Raw genomic sequence first — 21,163 nt, forward strand, 5'->3', positions numbered from 1 at the left:
GGAACCTTCCGACCGGGGGCGGGTCCTAGCCCGGGTGGGGGGGGGTGGGGGAGTGAGGGGGGTGGCACGGAACCCCCGGAGGGGGAACCGTGCGGGGCCTGGACCCGGGGAGCGCGGTCCCACGCGGTGCTGAGCTGTGCGGACCCCTCCTCTCACAGCGGCCGCACGACGGGTCTGTGTCCCCCACCGGCCCGCGGGGCAGCCTCTACGGAGCGGGTGGGTCCACAGCGCCCCTGAGGATCTGGGGCACATTCTGAAGGTCAGCGGGTCTCTCTGCTTGTTTCCGGGATGTATTCTTGTGCTTATTTTTCAAATTTTAAGATAAAGGAACACCGGGTGTAAATCCAGAGAGATCTCGGAGTTATCCTGGGGCAGCCTCCTTTCCCACCTTGCAAGGGTGAGGCAGTGCCTTCTCCGGGGGTGTCTGAGCCCTGGTGCCCCAGGCTCCTGGCCCGCTGGGTGTCCCCCCTGCCCACGTGCTCCTCTTGTGGGTGGGGCTGGGGAGGGAGGCTGAATTTGGGGGTGCAGATACCAACTTGCTGGGGAACCTTGAGTCCTTTCCCTCGTTTACTTGGCTTGTCTCCAGCAGCCCTCAGTAACCCCACTGCTTCGTGCACAGCCCCGCGGGACCCCTCTGTGTGTCGTGCCAGGTTGGGGGGGTGGGGAGAGCCCTCTTGCCTCCCCAAAGCCAGATTGGAAGGAAAACCCTCAAGGTGAAGGGATTCAAATGAGCTCCCAGTGTTTATTTTTCTCTTCAAAGAGAAAGCTTCTTTTAAATATTTGTTTTTAACGTGTATTTATTTTTGAGACACAGCATGAGCCGGAGAGGGGCAGAGAGGGAGGGAGACACAGAATCCGAAGCAGGCTCCAGGCTCCGAGCCGTCAGCACAGAGCCCGATGCGGGGTTTGAACCCATGAACCATGATCATGACCTGAGCTGAAGTCGGATGCCCAACCGGCTGAGCCCCCCAGGTGCCTCAGGGTGTCCTATTCGTAGGAGTCCCTTGTATGTATGTAATCGAACTTCTTTCCTGTTACCCTTATTGGTCAACTTGATTATTAGGCCACAGAGCCTGGAAGAGCAGAGGAGAAAACTCTCCACCCCCAAGGCTGGTGTGGAGGGCACGTCTTCACTGCGGGCCATTCCTCCCCCCGCGGTGGCTGTGGCTGGGGTCCTGGGCCTCCGACCAGCGCTGCCCGCAGGGGGTGAGCACTTTTCCCGTGCTCCTGTCCCAGTCTCTGCCTGCAGGGTCTGGCGGAGGGGAGAGTGGAGAAGTCCGTTTTTCCTTTTACAAACCCAGACCAGCAGGAGAGAGTATCTGTGGAACGAGTTCCTGGGATCCAGCGACTCGGGTGAAGGTTTGTTACGAGCACTCTTGGTTTTTATCGATCCTTTTCCTCCCGGGGATGGTCACTGCTTTTGTCTTTGTTGCGTCTTTCGTCACAGGGCAGAGTCACCACCGGGCAGGGCCAGCCCCCGAGGCTGGCGTCGCTGGGGTTGAGGTGCGCGGAGGTCGAGGCCTTGCTAAGGGGCGTCTCGGGAGCCACGGCTGTGTGGCTGGTGGGCACGCGTGCAGAGTTTCCAGGCCGCCGGAGCGGTGGCCGCCGATCTCACAGGCTCCGCGTGAGGGTAGGTTGGCCACGTAATGAGTTAGATTGTGTCCCCGCCAACCGCAAGAAAATTCCGTACGGGAGGTACTCTGCGAGACCCCATGGTCGGCAGCCCAGAGGCGCATCCCTCTCGGGCGTCCGCGTGGCTCCGAGAGACCCACAGCTCAGCTGGGAACAGCTACGAGGTTCTCCTCGCGTCTCGCCGTCTGTCCTGACGGCCGACTTTGTGACCGGTGAGCGCATCGTGTCCGGGCTCCGCCAGCCAGACGGTGCACTTACTCGGGTGTGTCTGGTGGCCGGCTGAACCGGCTGGGGACCCCAGACCCAAAGCCACCAGCAGCGCTCTGTCGGGCCACGCCAGCTCTCGGGAACTTGCCGTCAGGGGCTTTTGTTCTGTCCACCTTTGTGGTCTTGCCGGTGCTGGAAAAGCCCCATTCCAGCCGCACCTGCTAGGGGCCCTCGATTCGCGGGACCCCGGAGGCACCTCCCCTGTCGGGAAACCGGACACGCGGTTTACCCCGTTCTGACCACCTGCGGGCCCCGAGCGTTCGCTTGCCAAAGCTGACTGCACATTTTGTGTCCTCGAGGGTGTGCGTCTTCTCTCCACCTGGGAAGCCTTTCTGCGGCTTAACCAGCATCATTGTAGGGTGAACCTACCACCCTACTGATTAATGGCCAGATGATGATCCTTTGAGTTGATCATATTTGAAAGAAAAGCTTGTTTTAGAGAGCGCTTCTCCTAAACAAGGGCCTGGCTGGCATCTACGGAAAAGACCGAATTCAAAAGCAGATAAAAAGCCTAGGGGCATCAGGGACTCCCTTAACTAGATGAAAGAACAGAAATTACATAAAAATTAAACTTGACGTCCAGTGTCGGTTCCCCCTTCTTAGAGTCCAAAGCATTTGTCACCCCACCTTCCGCCACACCCGTCTCGTGTCAGACCGTCGTCCTGGAAGCCGTTAGGCACCCACAGAAGTGGCACATTCCCACTAAGCTCATTTTGTGTCCCGAGAACTGGGCTTGGCCGGGTTGGGGGCTCCAAAATCTGGCCACACGTCCCTGTGGGCTGCATGCTGCTTGCGGCCGGATCTGGCTGGACAGAAATGTGGGCCAACCTCCCCCACCCCCACGCGGCCAGGGTCCTTCCACCACGCTGCCCGCCCTGGGCTGGTGGGGGGATTACAGCCGGGATCCCCCAGCGTAGTTGGGAATGTCAATTCGGTGGAGCCCCAATTTCCTTTCGAGAAGAACCCCCGATGCATGGGACTTGGGGAGGCCGAACCGCCGAAGGGTGCTGACCAGGGCTGCTCTTGGGTGAACGCCCGAGGGCCGTCGGCAGAACCTGATCCCTGACCGTCCACTTGGGTATTCTGCGCGTTCTGTGTCTCTAATTGGTGTTTAGCATCGGCTGTGGGAGGCTGTGTTTGATGGATATACCGACCCCTTCCCGTACTTCACGGTCTTGGGAAACATGGAAAAGAACTGTGATGTTAACCGAAAGGGCAGGACGGTCCACCCTTGAGTTGTTTTGCTCAAGCCTTGGTTGAAACTGCCCCTGCTTTGATCCAACGGCTGGGAGAACGAAGGGGGGGCCCTCGCCGCCGGCCTCCAACTGCCCCGCGTTCGTGGTGTCTCTGCCAGGCAGAGGAAGGGGCGCGTGCGCGTGACTCACGGAGCCATCTGGCCGCTCTCCGCCCAGCGTATGCCGACTTGTACCGATGGGGAGACCTTAGGGTGGACCCCCGCGTGGCTGCAACATGCTTACGTGGACCCTGCTGAACAAGGCCAGGAACGGACCCGGACTCTGGTCCTTCTGGCCCCTTCAACGGGCAATTTTATCCTTACAAAAAATGGCTTTTGCCAGCCTTTTGAAATATGTTTGTAAAGAGGAACAATTTTATCGTGATCGACACGTGAATTACTGTTGGGCCAAAGTGACACTGGCGTGCCCCTCGATGACCAGGGGACAGCCTGGGTAAGAGCGACTGCTCCCGGCGCCTCGCGAGACTGACAGGCCAGCCAGAGCTCGGGGTCAGGAGGTGAGGCTTCTCCTGGCACGCTGTAGGAAATTGAGATCAGGGATGTCTTTTCTTCTTTTTTTCCTACAGATGGCCAATCCTTTGGGATGTATTCTGAAAAATCGGGATGATTTTGATCTACAAATCCTGAAGAGAAAGCGACTCCTTTTCTTTTGCACCGAGACTTGGCCCCAGTACAAATCGGAGGAGGAAACCTGGCCGCCAGAGGGAAGTATCAGTCATAACATCATCCTACAACTGGACTTACTCTGTAAACGTGAGGGGAAATGGAGGAAGTCCCCTACATTCAGTGTTTTGGGGCCTTAAAAAAAAAATGAGGTACGTGTAAGCAATGTAAGGCCCATCCTGGCCTGTTGGCAGCCGTTTCCGAGGGCTCACGACCAAGAAGGGAGGGACCTAAGGCCCTGCCTGTACCCACAGCAAACCCAGAGAGAGGAAGGAACGTCTCCTACCTCGGTCTCCTCCTCATCGGGTCCTCAACGTGCAGACTTAGAAACATGCGCTTCTCCCTGCCGCCCACCTTAGCCAGGCCCTGCCCGTAACGTGGCCGACATGTTTCCCTTACAAGAAGCTGGGGTGCAGGAAGGGGGACGCAGGGAGGCACAGCCATGGTAAGATTACCAGCACATTTTTCATTACGGGGTTTAAGACAGATAAAAGGAGATCTAGGTAAATTTTCTGATGATCCGGAGAAGTATATAGAGGCTTTTCAGAACATTACAGTAGGTATGAGTTGACGTGGAAAGATACAATGCTATTGTTGAATCAGACTCTTTAAAAAAATTTTTTTTAATGTTTATTTTTGAGAGAGACAGAGTGTGAGTGGGGGAGGGCAGAGAGAGAGGGAGACACAGAATCCAAAGCAGGCTCCAGGCTCCAAGCTGTCAGCACAGAGCCCGACATGGGGCTCGAACCCACAAACTGTGAGATCATGATCTGGGCTGAAGTCGGACGCTCAACCGACTGAGCTACCAGGCGCCCCTGTTGAATCAGACTCTTTTTTAAAATTTTTCTCTTAATGTTTATTTTTGAGAGAGAGAGGAAATCAGACTCTTATTGAGACAGAAGCGTGGGGTTCTGGCAGTGGCTGGAAGAAATGGGGACGAGCAACTCGTTAATTATCATGGGACTGGAGGGTCCTATAGGGGACTTTTAGTTCCCTACTGGGGCTCAGGCATCCCCCCCCACCCCACAAGATCCTAATTGGGACTATGACCATCCCATTGGGGAATGGTGTCACCATTTCCAAGCCTGTATTTCACCATTTCCAAGCCTGTATTTTGGAAGGATTAAGAACTAAGGTTAAGCCCTTAAATTATGCTAAATTAGCCACTATCTCAAGACATAGGATGAAAGCCTGGTGGCCTTCCTGCAAAGGTTAAGGGAGGGTGTCATTAAATATACGGCTATCTTCCTTAACACCTTGAGGCCAAGACGTTTCTGAAGGGCAGATTTTTCACTCAATCAGCCCCAGATAGTCGATGGAAGCTACAAAAATTGGCTGTTGGCCCGGAAGGGACCCTGGAAGCTCTTACGAACTGCCTATCGGGTACGTTACAACCAAGATAAAGAGGAGAATAAAGAACCGGAAAGGAGGCTTAAAAGCAACAAAACCGAGGCCTTTGTCGTGGCCTTACGTACTATGTCAGACCAGACTTCCCGAGGCCCTGGCACCAAGTGCCATTTATGTGGCTGTTAGGGCACCGGAAACGAGAATATCCTCAGAGGGGACAAGTTGAAGCCCCTCAATCTGCCAGGGCTCAGACAACCAGCCCTGAAAGGGCTCTCAAACCTACCACCTGTTGGAAGCTCAGAGCCTCGGTAACTCTGGGAATAGAGGGAAAACCGATTGATTTCCTTCTTGACCGCGGAGCCACCTGGTCTGTCCTTTCCGCTCCTGGCCGAGCGTCCAAATGCATCGTAAGGATTAGAGTCGTCTCCGGAAAACTGAGGACTAAATTTTTCTCTCAGCCACCGGGGTACTTGTGGGGAGACCTTGTTTTTTCACATTCTTTTTCGCAATGCCAGAGAGCCCCCCCGCCCTCCTTTGCTGGGAGGGACATTACGACTGGATGAGGGACTAGGGTGATACTGGCCCCAGGACACATGAACAGTTGCCTGAACTTACAGTAATCTGGACGCCGAAGGTCAGTCTCCCCTTGAGGTAAAATTCTGCCTCATGGAGTTTTTCCCATGGAAACTGGATGGCCAGCGGATGGAGAGCCATGAACTGGTTCAGGAGCTTAATCATTCTAATCAGCCATAACACAAGATCCAAAAACATGGAGGAGGGAGGAAGAACTCTGGTTAAATTGCCAACAGGACCAGACGCGTCGGGGACTCTCTGGATGGCTACTGTGTGCGTGTCTTCCCTTGGCGTGACCTCCTCCCTAGGAGGCATCGCGTTTGGAGATACTATTGCTTGTTGGTCTAATACTCTGTTTGTAGGTCATTTGTAGAAGCTGTTGCACACGCCAGGAAAACAAGACTCCAAGAAACTTCCGCTAGCCCTGATGTTCCGAACACCCTCCCATCACGTCCGCCTCCGGATGGCCCTCTGGGCCTGCCCTGACTGCCCTTCCCCTGTTCCCGCTCCCCTTCGGGAAGCGGTGAAGGTGGGGGGTCATCCGGGTTCCTAATGGTAGTCGGGAGTCACGTGTTCAGAGGGGGGTAGGGAAAGACAGGGTTACATAGGCAGAGAGGGAAAGGTTAGGACCTGAGGCCGCTGGGTGGGAAAAGCACAAGCATTTTGGAACAGTGCTGGGAGCTGCTGACCACAGCGAACGCCCTGGGGCGTGAGGTTCCTAAGAATGTGACAGAGCCCACCTACTCCCCTTCCGGTTTTCCTCAGGAACTTGACGAAAGACTTAAGTGTGGCCATAGACCGCCCTCCACACGATGGAGTCGGGCCCGTCGGGAGCGGACAGTCCAGCACCCGGAGCTACCAAGCCAACAAGGGTAGGACCTGAGAAGGGACAAGGGGGACGGAGGGGGAGGGCGACCAGAACCTTCTAAAACAAGGACTCTTGCCTGGAGCCCCCGGGGATGCACTTGCAGACGTCCCCCTCTGTACAGAGCGCTTTCCTGCTGTGCTTCCTTTCTGATCTGATACTCTGATGCGCTTCTCAGCTGCTCGTTTTATTGTGTCCCCCTCTTCATTCTTCAAAGCAGTGAGACAGCAAACCCAGGTTTTGAGGTAAAAAAGATCCCCCAACACTAGGATGAAGAAGTTCTCGGGTGAGCTTGCAAAGTCGTTTCCCCAGATATTTTGGTAACCCGGAACCTTAAAGCTTTGCTAAGTTAGATGAGAAGATAAATTCCTTGAGCATCTGGGTCATTACTGAAACTAACTGCTGAGCTCAGGTATTTCCTTTCACTTCCCCCGCTAAAAGGAAGCCAACGGATATTTGGGGCTATTAGTAAACATGTTTTCCACATTAAGCAAAACTGCACGACAAGGAAGCCTGTCTCTCTAGAAATTGGAAAATCCGAGCATATTTTATGATCTAGAGAATGCTCCTGTGACGGTTCACAATTGCTTGTTGGCTTTCACTAGAAATTAAGGGTTTCTAGGGCTTAAAAATTCTAATATGATGGAAGCCACTAGAAATATTAAGGAAACCTCTCCGTATGCACGGAAAGTATGATTTTGTAAAAAGGAGGGTCGGAGGAATGGTGATGTGCTTTTGTCGAGGACAAAGAAACGTGTAGGTTTGTGGAAAAGGAGGCTTTGGAGAGAAATTTTAATGTGTGGCCAAGCTGGCTAAGATTACAATTAAATTTTAATATCAACAGTAAGTGGCACAAAATTGGTTTTGGTCTGAAAAACAAAGTTTTCTTGAACTTCAGGTTTGCTGTTGACAACAGTTGATAAAAGTTTCTTTACTTTTCAAGTCATCCACCAGAAAGCCAAGATCTGGTGCCTTACCAGGTCTTTGTTTTCTGGCACTTTGACTAAATCAACCACTAAGTACCGTCTCACAATGGTCTGTGACCCTCTGTAGTCAAGTGTCCAAACGTGTTGATGTTTTCGACAGACTTACCCAAATCGAAGTCTAAATTAGGCCTTTACTGACCTCGAACTAAGTTTTGAGAATTTCCAGAGGGTCCCTGAACATCTCCAAAGGTTTGTTCTCACTTATACAAAGAATGATGTTCTGCTAATTAGGCTTATTTGATCGTGTTAAATTCTATGGAAAGCATGTGAAATACATGATGATAACCCACTGTGTCGGTAAATATTAATGTTCTGCAAGTTCTGAGATCCCCACACACCTAGAATATCCTGGATAGCATCACCAGTCATAACCGCAGTTCTCTCCGAATGTTACGTTCAGAAATAACCAAGTAGCTCTGTCGGTTCCGCGTCACGGACTCCCGTCGGATCTCTGACATCGGGAGTCTTGTCGTCGCACTTTGGTGCCCTGCCAGTGTCCTGCGAAGGCACCTCCCTCCAAGGAGTCACGGAAAGGACTGACAAGTAGGACCTGACATCGTGAAAGTGAGCGGGATGAGAAATTCTAGAACTAATAACGAGGAATAGATTCAAGCAGAATGAGTATTAGATGGAACCGAATGGATTCAGAACCATAATTTTACGACTTCTGCTTTGAAACACTGCCTGTTCTTTACCTTTTTCCAAACTTAAGAAAGCCTTCTCTTTTCTCATGGGATCAGCAATTTAAGATATTGCTTTGTGAACAAAGGTGAACATTGCTCTCCCTCTTTGGCCCCTTCAGAATTTGCAAACTTAGTATTCTTGTGCAACTGTACCGCCACTCAAATGAGTGATTTAGGAATCCGTTCTTGTAACAGGACATGATTGGGAATGTTGGTTATATTACCAGGCTCTGACCACAAGGTCTTATTTGAGGGAGGTGTAAAGACTCCGAGATGATCGGCTTTCAGGAACTAAGGCTGACCTTAATGGAGCCTTGCTTACAGGGTTCCTGGCGGCCTGACCCGGTGAGGAGGGAAGGTGGCTTCTTGGCAGGCCCAAGAATCTCAGGAAATGTTTGGAACCTTGAGAAGAGAGGAATTCACCCAAATCTGTATGTATTGCAGGCAAAGTCTGATGATGGCTCCTTAGCGCGGCTTCTCAGCCTGGAGAGTCTTTCAAAGTTCACGGGAGATTCCTTATGGAAAGTCTGAGCAAAGCAGACTTAAAAGTCTGTATGGTGAGCACTCTTCTTCTGCAGTTATGTAAATAACAAGGCCAAGGTACTGAAACTGTGAAAACAGAGTTAGTCTTGCTGTGAATGTGGGGGCGACTGTAGAGAGAAATTGTTTCAGTAATACGCCTTCGTGGACAGCAGATTCTAGTGCGGTTAACGGCCCGTGCGGTTTTGTTTTTACCTGTAAACTGGACTAGATCCCGAGTTCTTCTATTTTCTTCCTATATTTGGCTGCAACTCTCCAAACTGGCATTTCCAGTTCACCCCCTCCCCGCCACCAGTCCTTCTGACTCGGAATCGTTGAGAACCGGAACTGCCCTTTCCCTGAAGCCGTGCAAGTTACAGCCGGACACCGTCACGTAAAGTTCAGACAAGCCGCAACAGCTCACGTGTGGATAACTGCCGTGCCTGCTGCCGTGCGGGCGCTTGGAGAGCTCGCCAGACGGCCTCCCTGCGGGCCAGGCCCGTCTGTCTCGTTTCCGCTGTCTGCTTCACCCCACCGAAGATGCCGCAAGCCGGACATCTGGACGTCTGTGCGGCTGGCTGCCTCCGGAACTCACCGAGACCGGATCTGCTCCCCAAATTAACCTTCGCTTTTCTTTTGTCTCCCCAGAAATGCCTCTTATTAAATATCTGATGACTTGCCCCAGACCTAACTCGGGAGCCTCCTGAAACGGAGCCGGCTGCTTAACCGAACGACCCCGTCGTCGGCACTGGGAGGCTGGCTCAGTGAGCCGGAGCGGTCCATCGGCCCAGAAGTTTCAGAGGTGGGACCAAGGCTGGGAGAGGATATGCGACCCCCAGATACGCTGCTCTGGCACGTGGATTAAATTGAGCTAAAGACCATCAGGATGTAGCAGATTTAAGAAAAAACTTGCCTCTCGCTTCTTGGAAGGGTTCGGACAGGAGGCCTAGCCCCTGGCGGGAGCTGTTACCGGCTATGAACTTTTATCTGAATGACCCATCCACACAGCAGGGCAAACATCTCATGACCGCAGATCCGTTGTCGTTACGGTCCCGTGAAGCCCCAGGCCTCCACCCCTTCCTCCGCTCGGGACGGCAGAAGCCTCCGCTGCCGGGCTCGTCCTGGGGTCTCACATTCTTATGGGGCCCCTGTATGTATGTGATCAAACTTGTCTCCCGTTAACCTGTCTCGTGTCAGTTTATTAGACCAACCGAAGAACCTAGAAGGGTAGAGGAGAAAACTCCCTCCCCGATACTGTGTAAATACTGCACACGTGTCCCGACCCTCGGGACGAAAGACCACGCGAGGACACACGTCCCGGCCCACCCGCTTGTACGCACGAGTGCTCTCCCCTGCTTGCGTTACGCATCAGAAGCTCCCGTGTCCCGCTCCCTGTGACATACAAAACACTGAAGAGAGACGGTGGTTTCTTTCACCCACCGCCAGGCCTGTCCAAGGTGTGTGGCGTTGGCTGAAAATGAATCAGATGAGGACAAGTGACGTGTTTACTCTGGGCCGCAAAGGAGGGAACGAGAGAGAAGGCCGTGTGTTTGGTATTTCTCTGCCTTTATGCTCACCTGGACTGGAGGATTTACAGAGAGTGGGTGGTTGGTCAGTGTTCCTCTGTGGACAGTCAGAATGAAGAGCGGAAGCAGGTCAGCTCCCGGGAATAAAAGGGACGCGGTGCCTCACACGGACCCCGCCTCCCGGACACCACGTTCGTGAACCGTGGCAGAGTCGCGGGCACCGGGCCGCCTGGAGTCTAACAAACCGCCGAGTCTGGGCCCGGCCGTGGCTCTGGGTGAAGACGACCCGCCCCCGGGGAAAGGGGTGTCCTCGGAGCCAACGGTCAGGTCAGGGTATCCGCTCTGGCGGACGTGCTGCACAGGGGCCCCGTGGCCCCAGAAGGCGAGCGTCCTACGCCAGCTTGAGGCACTGTGTGTTGAAGCTGTCCCCTTCTTTGCTGGCGACGGCCTCGAGCAGAGCCTGCTTCTTCTGCGCACTGCGGGAGGACTCCAGCTCGTACATGGTGGTCAGGTTGAAGAGCACGCTCTCGTGCAGGTAGTGCGTGGGGTCCTGCTGGACCATGGCCTCCAGCTGCCGCAGGGAGTCCTTGAGTCTGCCCAGGTAGAGCAGACACACGGCGGCGTTGTTGTTGGCCTGGACGGGAGGGACACGTGCATGGGATCGGACACGGCCACCAGCCGGTGGCCCCCGAAACCCTCTCCCAACCACCGTGACACCGGCCGACGGCTCGGGACGGGCCCAGAGCCGCGAGCTCCTGTGTCCTCTAGGATCTTACCACTGCATTTGTCGGCTCAATCCTTAGGATTTCTGTGAAGAACCTGTGGGCTTCTGCAAAGTTATTCTGACCGAGGTGAAGGAAGGCTCTGGAACGTGAACGACAGGTAAGGCAGTTAACTGGGAACAGGGGAGAAGCGGGGGAGGAGGGGGCTCCCCAGATGCACGCACAGGTTTGTGAAGACACCAAAACACAGGTATTCAAGTAGCCAGGGGACCGAGAACAACGAGCAGTTATGCAAATTGATGTTGAAAACGGGGGCAATATGAACAGTACTTTGAAAAACGGGAGAAATCTTAAAACCTGTCGCTTGACTAACTGCCGTTTCAGTGCTGGGAAGGGGACAGGAATAAGGAACGTTCTCTAGAGGGCCTCAGGAAGCGGAGCCTTGAACTCCTGGGACATTTGAGAAAAAACGTAGTTTTGAGAGCTTTACCTGTTCATTAAAACCATTATTTTGCCTTGTGGTCCGTCCAACTTCTGCGTCACTTTCTCCACATCTTGAAAATACTTCTCAGCTGTTTTTATGTCTCCAATCTGCTTTGACAGAATTACTGAGTCAGGTCAGGTGACAAAACCAGTGAACGTACAGCCACACAGACCGCTGCCCGATGGGTTAGGCAGGAAAGCTCTGATCGCCATCACTGACCGTTACTTTTTGTAAAAGCGAATCCCATTTAGGACACGATGGAACGTCAACACGTTTATGTCAGAAATGAAGTTAATGTACGAGTCTTATTAAAAAGTCTTAAATGTGAATCCTAGCATAACATTAAGTAAAAATAAATGATGGTTTTCAGGGAGGCGGCAGAGGAGGACCGACGCTCGTCTCCCGCCGCGGATCCTAGAAAACACGCACGTTACTGCTGACAACCCAGAGGGCGATCTGAAGCCCGAAGAATAAACACCAGGGGTGAAGGCAGGAGGCCACACGGGAGAGGGGAGAGGGCAGGAGGGCAGAGAGGAGGCAGGAGCTAAGCCCCCACGGGCACAGAGACGGGTGAGAAGAAGGTGATCACAGCAGGGAGCCCAGCCGGGAAGACAAATCCCCAGAGTGGCTCTGAAAATCAGAGGGGCCGAATTTTGTGAGTTCTTACAAGCAGCAGGACTTGAAGCCTGGAACTCTGAAGACCAGCGGGCTTGGGCTTAGGCTCTGGGAGAGGAGGGTGATGGGGTGACGGAGAGCTGGGTCCCTGCCCGTAAGGGACAGCACAGCAAACAGCCCGGAGATCCAGATTAGAAGCAGCGTCCTGAAAGAAGCCTGGGGCGTGAGGGAGGGAGAGTGTGTTCCTGAGGGACTTCTCCAGGAGCAGAGGAGGGGGCAGGCGCCGTCTCCCTCCCCCGCCCGCACCAGGACACCCGCACTCACTACCTACCCTTACACCTTGTCCTGCCCCAGTCCTGGTGTCGCGGGTCCCCTCGCCCCGGAGACCGGCTTGCCAACAGTGTGGCCCGACTTCCCCGGGAGGAAGCACCCACCGTGTTAACACCGCAATCCCCCTCCCCCCGCGCAACAGGACGGGTGTGCACACTACCCGTGGGTGCTTTGCAGGGTGGCCCCGGCCGGCCGGGTCTCCACGGCAGCTGCGCTTCCTCTGTGGAAGAGATCAGTGCCTTTCATCAAAAGTGTGCAACCTGCCTGCCACTTTCAAGAGCGAGAGACGTAGCAGACTTTCCCAACGCGCACGCGCACACCCACACCCACACGCACAGTGAGGCAAAGAGAGGGGAAGGGTATGTCCCAAATGAAAGGGCAGAACTGCGGCAAGAGACCCAAGTGAAAGCTGGAGGCCGGCGGTGCCTTCCAGAGAATTCAGCGATCACGAAGATACTTGCTGGACGTGAGGCAAGAGTGGAGGACATCAGGGAGACCCTCGGCACAGAGAGAAAAACCAACCGGAGATGAAGAACACGATACATGAAATACAAAACACAGTAGATGGAATAAACGGGTTAGAGGAAGCCGAGGGGCGAGTTAGCGACGCGGAGGACGGGGTGACGGAAAGTATCAGGCTGAGCAAGTAAGAGAAAGTGCAAAATGGGGGGGGGGCACTTAGGGAACTCAGGGACTCCGTTAAGAATCCTAACATTCGCACTGCAGGGATCCCAGAAGGAGAGGAGAGAGAAAAGGCAGAAGATTTACCTGAAGAAGAAGTAGCTGAAAACTTCCCTAATTTGGGGAAGGAAACAAAAATCCCTCCCAAGAGGCGCACGGAGCTCCCAACAAAATCAACCCAAGGAGGTCCACGCAAAAGGTAGCAACAAAGGAGACATGTTACAAGCCACGAGAGAAAAGACGACAGTGACACACGAGGGAAACCCCGTAAGGCTACTGGTGGACTTTTCGGCAGAAATCCCAGCCAGAGGGAGCGGCACGATACAAAGTGCCGAAGGGGAAAATGTGCAGCCGGGAATTCTCCATCCCGCAAGGCCGTCGTTCAGAACGGCGCTTGCTTTGGGAGCACATGTACTAAAGTCAGGACACCACAGAGAAGATTAGCACGGCCCCTGCACGTAACAGAAGGAGAGATGAAGACCTTGCCAGGCAGACAAAAACTGAAAGGCTCATGGCCACTGAAGCAGCCCTGCGGGAAACATTAAAGGGGACCCTTTGAGTGAAAAAAGACCATAAGTGAGAGTATGAAAAGTAAGAAACACAGAAGCACTAAAAATAAGTATATCTGTACAACTCAGTCAAGGGAGTCCCAAAATAAGAGGACGTAAAGTGTGACACCATATGCCTCAAATCTGGGGCGGTGGGGAAATGAGCAGAGAGGGCTCAAACTTAAGCGACCGTCAACCTAACGTAGACTGCTGTACGCAAAAGATGTTGTATACGAAGCCAATGGGAACCACAAATCAAGAACCAGTAACAGATACGCAGAGAATAAAAAGAACCCAAGTGAATCTCTGAAGAAAGCCAACAAATCATGAAGGAAAGCAAGAGAAGGAAGGATCACAGAAAAACTTCATAGCCACCAAACAAGTATCGAAGTGGCAATAAGTACGTATCTATCAGTAATTACTTGAATGCAAGTGGACCAAACGCTCCACCGAAAAGGCACAGGGTGACAGAGTGAATAAAAAAACAAGACCTATCCATATGCTACGTACAAAAGACTCATCTCAGACGTAAGGACACCTGAAGACTGAAAGCGAGTAGACGGAGAAACACTTGATCGAGTGTTAAGAGAAAGCCAGGGCAGAAATGCTTCTACAAGACAACACAGGCTTTAACACAGAATGTAACAAGAGACACAGAAGGACACTATGTGGTAATAAAGGAGACGGGGCTGCTTGGGTGGCTCAGTCGGTTGAGTGTCTGACTCCTGATCTTGGCTCAGGTCGTGATACACGGTTCCTGGGACTGAGCCCCATGTTGGGCTCCGTGAGGACAGCCTGCTTGGGAGTCTGTCTCTCTCTGCCCCTCCCCCACCCACGCTCCCTTCTTTCTCTCAAAATAAATAAATGAACATGAAAAACAATAAAGAGGACAATCCAACAACATATAACGATAGCAAATAGTTATGCACCCCAAATGGGAGCAACCAAATACACAAAACAGTTAATAACAAAAAGAAACTGATAATAATAGGGGACTTTATCACCTCACTTACGTCAATGGACAGATTATCCAAACAGAATCAATAAGGAAACGGTGGCTTTGAATGACACACTGGACCAGATGGGTCTAACAGATATATTCAGAACATTCTATCCTACAACAGTAGAATACACATTCTTTTCAAGCGCACACAGAACATCCTCCTGAACAGATCGCATATTAGGCGACAAAGCAAGTCTCAACAAATTCAAAGAGTTCGAAGTCACACTGTGCGTCCTTTCTGACCACGACGCTACGAAACGAGAGATCAACCACAAGAAAAAAATCTGGAAAGACCACAAACACATGGAGATTAAATAACATGTTACTGAACAATGAGTGGGTCAACCAAGAAATCAAAGAAATAAAAAATTACATAGAAACAAATGAAAATGAAATCACAAAGCTCCAAAACCTCTGGGATACAGCAAAAGCTGTTCTAAGAGGGAAGTTTGGTGCAACAGAGGACTATCTCAAATAAACCACCTAGCCTTACACCTAAAAGAGGTATATAAAAAGAAGAATAAACAAAACCCCAAACCAGAAGGAAGGAAATAGTAAAGATTAGAGCAAAAATAAATGATATAGAAACTTACAAAACCCAACAGGACAGATCAATGAAACCAGGAGCTGGTTCTTTGACGAGATCAACAACATTGATAAACCTCTAGCCAGACTCATTAAAAAAGAAAAAAAATCCAAAATCACAAATATCAGAGGAGAAATAACTGCCAACAGCACAGAAATAGAAACAATTGTAAGACATGTTATGAAAAATTATATGCCAACAAACTGGACAACCGAGAAGAAATGGATAAATTCCTAGAAACATATAAACTACTAAAACCGAAGCAGGTAGAAAAAGAAAATTTGAACAGACCAATTTCCAGCAAAGAAACTAAATCGGTAATCAAAAAACCCACAAAAAATAAAAGTCCAGGACCAGATGGCTTCACAGGTGAATTCTAGCAAACGTTTAAAGAAGAGTTAATACCCATTCTTAAACTGTTCAAAAAAAAAAAAAAAAAAAAAGAGATGGAAAACTTCCAAATTCATTCTGAGGCCAGCGTTACCCTGATACAAAACTAGATGAAGACACCACCAAAAAAGAGAGCTACAGGCCAGTATTTCTGCTGAACATACACTAAAATATCCTCGATAAAATAGTAGGAAACCAAATCCAACAATACATTAAAAAAATCCTTCAGCACAATCAGGTGGGATTTATCCCTGGGATGTGCGGGCGGTGGTTCAATCCACGTGAGACATCACATCAATATAAAAAGGATAAAAACCATGTGATCATTTCAGTAGATGCATACGAAGCATTTGACAAAGAACAACATCCATTCATGACAAAAACCCTTAAAACGGGTTCAGAGGGAACATTCCTCAATATCATAAAGACCATGTGTGAAAAACCCACAGCTGTAACATCATACTCAACGGGGGAAAGTGAGAGCTTTTCCCTCCAGGTCAGGAATGAGGCAGGGATGTCCACTCTCACTGCTGTTACTCAACATAGTAATGGAAGTCCTAGCCTCAGCCAACAAATGGAAATAAAAGGCATCCGAATTGGTAAGTAGGAAGTAAAACTCCCACTACCTGCAGATGACAGGATACTATATACAGAAAACCCTAAAGACTCCACCAAAAAAGTACTAGAACGGATAACTGAATTCAGTAAAGTTGAAGGATACAAAAGCATATTGCGTTCCTATACACTAATAATGAAGCAGCACAAAGAGAAATTAAGAAAACAATCCTGGCCGACTCTGTTGGTAAAACATGAGACTCTTGATCTCAGGGTCGTGAGTTCAAGCCCCATACTGGCCATGGAGCCTACTTAAAAAAAAAATCCATTTATAATTGCACCAAAAGTAATAAAAAAAAAAAACCACCTAGGAATAAACTTAACCAAAGGGGAGAAAGACCTATAACTCTGAAAACTAGAAAACACTGATGAAATAAAAATAACATAAAGAGATGGAAAGGCATACCTCACTCATGAATTAGAATAAATATTGTTAAAATGTCTATACTTCGTTGAGCAATCTATACATTTAATGCAATCCCTATCAAAATCCCAACAGCATTTTTCACAGAGCTACAACAAACAATCCTACAATGTGTAGGGAACTACAAAACACCCGAATAGCCAAAGCGATCTTGAAAAATCAAAGCAGGGGCGCCTGGGTGGGTCAGTCGGTTAAGCCTCCGACTTCAGCTCAGGTCACGATCTCACGGTCCGTGAGTTCGAGCCCCGCGTCGGGCTCTGGGCTGATGGCTCAGAGCCTGGAGCCTGCTTCCGATTCTGTGTCTCCCTCTCTCTCTGTCCCTCCCCTGTTCATGCTCTGTCTCTCTCTGTCTCAAAAAACAAATAAACGTTAAAAAAAAAAAAAATTAAAAAAAAAAAAAAAGAAAAATCAAAGCAAAGCTGGAGGCATCACGATTCCAGACTTCAAGCTGCCGTCATCAAGACAGTATGGGACTGGGACAAGAACAGCCCCACAGATCAATGGAACAGGACAGAAAACCCAGAAATAAACCCATGGTTACATGGCCAATTACGACAAAGGAGGCAAAACTATGCAATGGGAAAAAGACAGTCTCTTCAACAAATGGTGTTGGGAAAACCGGACGGCAAATGCAAAAGAATGAAACGGACTCCTTTCTTACACCAGACTCAAAACTACACTCAAAATGGGTTAAAGACCTGGCACCGTAAGAGTCCTAGAAAATTGCACAGGTAGTAATCTCTCTGACACTGGCCGCAGCAGCTTTTTTCTAGACGCGTCTCCTGAGGCAAGGGAAACAAAAGGAAAAATAAACTCCTGGGACTACATCAAAATAAAAATCTCTTGCAAAGTGAAGGAAACAATCAACAAAACTAAAAGACAACCTATGAGTGGGAAAAGATATTTGTAAAAGACACAGCAGATAAAGGGTTAGTATCTAAAATATGCAAAGAACTTACACAATTGAACACTCAAAAAAACAAATAATGCAATTACAAAATGGGCAGAAGACTGCTTCGATTCTGTGTCTCCCTCTCTCTGCCCCTTTCCCACTCACACTGTTTCTCTCTCAAAATACATAAACGTCAAAAAATTTTTTTAAAAATGGGGCAAATATATTCCTCCAAAGAAGACCTACAGATGGGCGTGGTGTCTGGTGACAAAAATGACCCCGTGAACGTACTGGTGTTGCCTTAATAAATGGCCCTCGTCTCTTTTCCGGGAGCCCCCTGTCTTCTGCCAGCATCCAGGAAACCCACGGCCAAGTGCATAGTTTGCAAAGGGGACAGAACTTCAGAGCCCTCCCAGTCACTGACATCAATCCACAGAAGCCCAAAAAACGACACGAGAAGGAAGAAAACGAAGACACACGAAGACGACAGAAGGGCGTTTATGTGTCGCTTCCCCTCGGGCCCCGCGCGGCTTGAAGCTCTGCGCCAGACTTCTCTCTACCTGACTCGCAAGGAGCCGGAGTCCCTGTGGGCTCAACGCTGTCTGCGCCCTCCGCTGGCAAGTCTGGTCCCTCACAATGTGTTCGCTTTGTCTAAAGTCCCGTTGAGGAGAACCACGTCGCCGAGTCCGTATTGTTGACTCCGCCGAAGTTACCGTAACTACTCGTGTTTATCAAGCCTTTAAGATGTGGGCACCGAGCCAAGCGCTTCAACACACTCAGCTCTCACGCGATCGGTCACGTCCATGCTATCTATTATCTCCATTTTTAACTCAAACATATTTGACACACTGTGTAAATGTAAGGCGTACGGCAGGTTTACTTGATACACTTATGTGGTAATGATTTAAAAATCAAGCATAAAAAAAGGCAGTCGAAATTTTTGCAGGATATCCAGCAAGCAAATAAACCCAGACTCGATAACCCCAACCCACTTATTTGGAGAAAACAACAGACAGTAGGTGGAGGAACCAGTCAAGACAAAGCACAAACAGAATTATAAACGTGAAATGACGAGTCACTATGGACAGAAAGGAAACTGTTCGTGTTGCAAAAGGGCGTCAGTTTACAGAACTGTGTGCAAATGTACGTGAACACAGGGACCAGACAGGTGACTTCCTGGGACACCTGAAATTGCCCAGACGGACCCCGGAGACAGAGAAAAACCCTGGGGCCTGTAACTACACATTACTGTTACTACACATTAGGGACGGTGATCGGCGTCAATGCCCACAAACACCAAGTGCTTGGCATAAGCATTTCTTAGGTGAATTATCCAACCTTCAAGGAACAGAGAATTCCAAAATAATCCAAAATTTGCCAGAGAACAGCGAAAGAAAGAAACTAACTCACTTTTGTGAAGATGGATGACACATACCAGCGCTTTTGAGAGAAGTGCTCACGCACGCGCGCACACTTGTGAACGCGGAGCCCGAGTGCCCATGCACGTGCTTGTGACCGTGGAGCCGGGGAAGTGCTCATGCACGAGCACACTCGTGAACGCAGAGCCCAAGAGGAGTGCTCGTGCACGCACACACTTGCGAACGCGGAGCCCGAGTGCTCATGCACGTGCTTGTGACCGTGGAGCCGGGGAAGTGCTCATGCACGCGCACACCTGTGAACTTGGGAGCCTGAGAGAAGTGCTCGTGCACGCGCGCACACGTGCACGCAGAGCCCAAGAGGAGTGCTCGTGCACGCACACACTTGCGAACGCGGAGCCCGGGAAGTGCTCGTGCACGCGCACGCACTCGTGAACGCGGAGCCCAAGAGGAGCATGCCTGTGCGGGGCTCCCCCACCGGTGTTGTCCTTCGGGGGGACGGACCCCGTGTGTATTTCTGCAGCAGAAACCAGGGCTCGCGGCCTCTCTCTCTCCTTGGCCTCAGCTGGGACAGCAGGCTGGGCTCCCTCCCACCCTGCAAATTGGGCAAGAGGCGGCCCTGCGGAGGCGCGGGGTCCCCGGGGGCCTCGCCAGTTTGTGACAGTGAGAACCCCTTGTCCCAGTGGCTGGGCCCCAGCAGGGCCACCGCAAGGGCCTCGGGAGGGCGCCTGCCGCCGTGAGATTTGTATCAGCTGAAAGCCAGGGGCTTCTCCTGTTTACCTCCGACCTTTACTTACAGAAACACGGGCTGGAAATTCATCTAGAAAAACCACTTAGCCCAAATCTTTACGCTTATATATAGGAAATATTTTCATACCTAAAATATATTTTGAGAGCGCACATACTGAATGGGGGAGGGGGCAGAAAGCGAATCCCAAGCAGGCTCCGCACTCTCGGCACAGAGCCCGACGCGGGGCTCGAATGGGGAGATTGTGACCAGAGCTGAAACCAAAGTCGGATGCTCAACCGGCTGAGCCACCCAGGCGCCCCCCCCCCCTTTAAACCCCCTCAAACCGCCATTTCCGGAAGGGGCCGCCCCCCCCCAGATTAGTGCACACATGCCAGTAACGGTGACACGCCGCTGCCGCTCTCTCCTGGTTCCCTTCGGCAGGTGCTCCCGCGCAGCGACGTCCCCGCCCCCAGAGCCCCCGAGCAGCAATGTCCCTCCCCTCCCCCGAGTCCCTGCGCAGCCCTGAGCCTGAGCCTGGCTCCTGCTCCCTCTGCCCTGCTGCGAGCCAGGCAGGATGAACAAGCAGCCTGCACCCCGCAGGCGCCTCCTGTCCCCACGGCCCCCGACCGTCCTTCACGCCCCACTCCCACCCGCGTGGCTGCCCCCGGGGCACGCTGGGCGCACCCCACCTCCGGAGGCCCCTGAGCCGCGGCGTCGGAGGACTGAGCGTCGCCTTCGCCGCCGGTCCCGTGCGCGCTGCCGCGGAGGCCGGTCTGCCTGCACTCGCCGCGCTCTGCGCCGAAGGCTCCTGCCTGGCCACCGGCCCCTTCCGGCTCCGTGCCAGGCCGTGGACACCGGCTCTCCCGTGAGCAGCTCGTGGGCCCTCGGCTCCGGACGTCACCAAGGCACAGTCTGCGGCCGTGAGGGACGGCACCCAGGACCCCTCCACCCCTTCCTCTCCTGCCGCTGAGACAGATCACAGCCCAGAAGGACGGAGTGGGGGCCTTGGTGCGGAGTCACCGTAAAGTGTGAATACACGCTTCCTCTGCGTGTGCACGTGTTTCACCGCCCTTCGGTGGACCGTGGGAGGGCTCCCTCAGAGTACAGAGCACCTCCCATCGCGTCTGCAGCCTCCCAGTGCCTTCAGGAGCAGAGACCCCGTTCCACCTGACCCTCCCCCCAGAACAACCGCTCACCTCCTCTGCATGGACGGCGGGGGCTCTCAGGAGGCTGTGCAGCAAGACTGGGGGCAAGAAGGGGCCGAGAAGGGGCAGGCCCAGGCGCCTGGTGTGTGGGTGGGAGGCGAGAGGGCCTGCTCCCTACAGACTGCATCTAGAACATTCTGTCCTGACCTGTGTGTCCAAGTCAGGTCTTCCCACCCATCTATGTGATCAGTGCACAAACTGAACAGCTAACCATTTGCTCTTAATGGCCATGAGGTCGAGCCTCTT

General features: G+C 51.8%; 1 protein-coding gene across 3 annotated transcripts in view; it reads right to left on the minus strand.

Annotated features, from left to right (window-relative positions):
- Positions 1–6,653: 6,653 nt before the first annotated feature.
- Positions 6,654–21,163, minus strand: part of TRAPPC12 (trafficking protein particle complex subunit 12) — an 85,997-nt gene continuing 71,487 nt past the window's right edge. The window contains exons 10-13 of one of the 3 annotated variants that reach the window (XR_007462486.1): positions 11,529–11,629; positions 11,093–11,180; positions 10,368–10,950; positions 6,654–10,261 (exon numbers count right to left, since the gene is read on the minus strand). Coding sequence is in view for 1 of the 3 variants with exons in the window: in XM_049652610.1 (XP_049508567.1) it covers positions 10,708–10,950; positions 11,093–11,180; positions 11,529–11,629 (432 nt within the window). In the remaining 2 variants the exon portion in view is untranslated. Of the gene's footprint in view, positions 10,262–10,335; positions 10,951–11,092; positions 11,181–11,528; positions 11,630–21,163 lie in introns of those variants that run through there. The other 2 variants (XM_049652610.1, XR_007462487.1) reach the window with 2 other exon arrangements.

The sequence above is a fragment of the Panthera uncia genome (genome assembly GCF_023721935.1).
Source record: "Panthera uncia isolate 11264 chromosome A3 unlocalized genomic scaffold, Puncia_PCG_1.0 HiC_scaffold_12, whole genome shotgun sequence".
Lineage (NCBI taxonomy): Eukaryota > Metazoa > Chordata > Mammalia > Carnivora > Felidae > Panthera > Panthera uncia.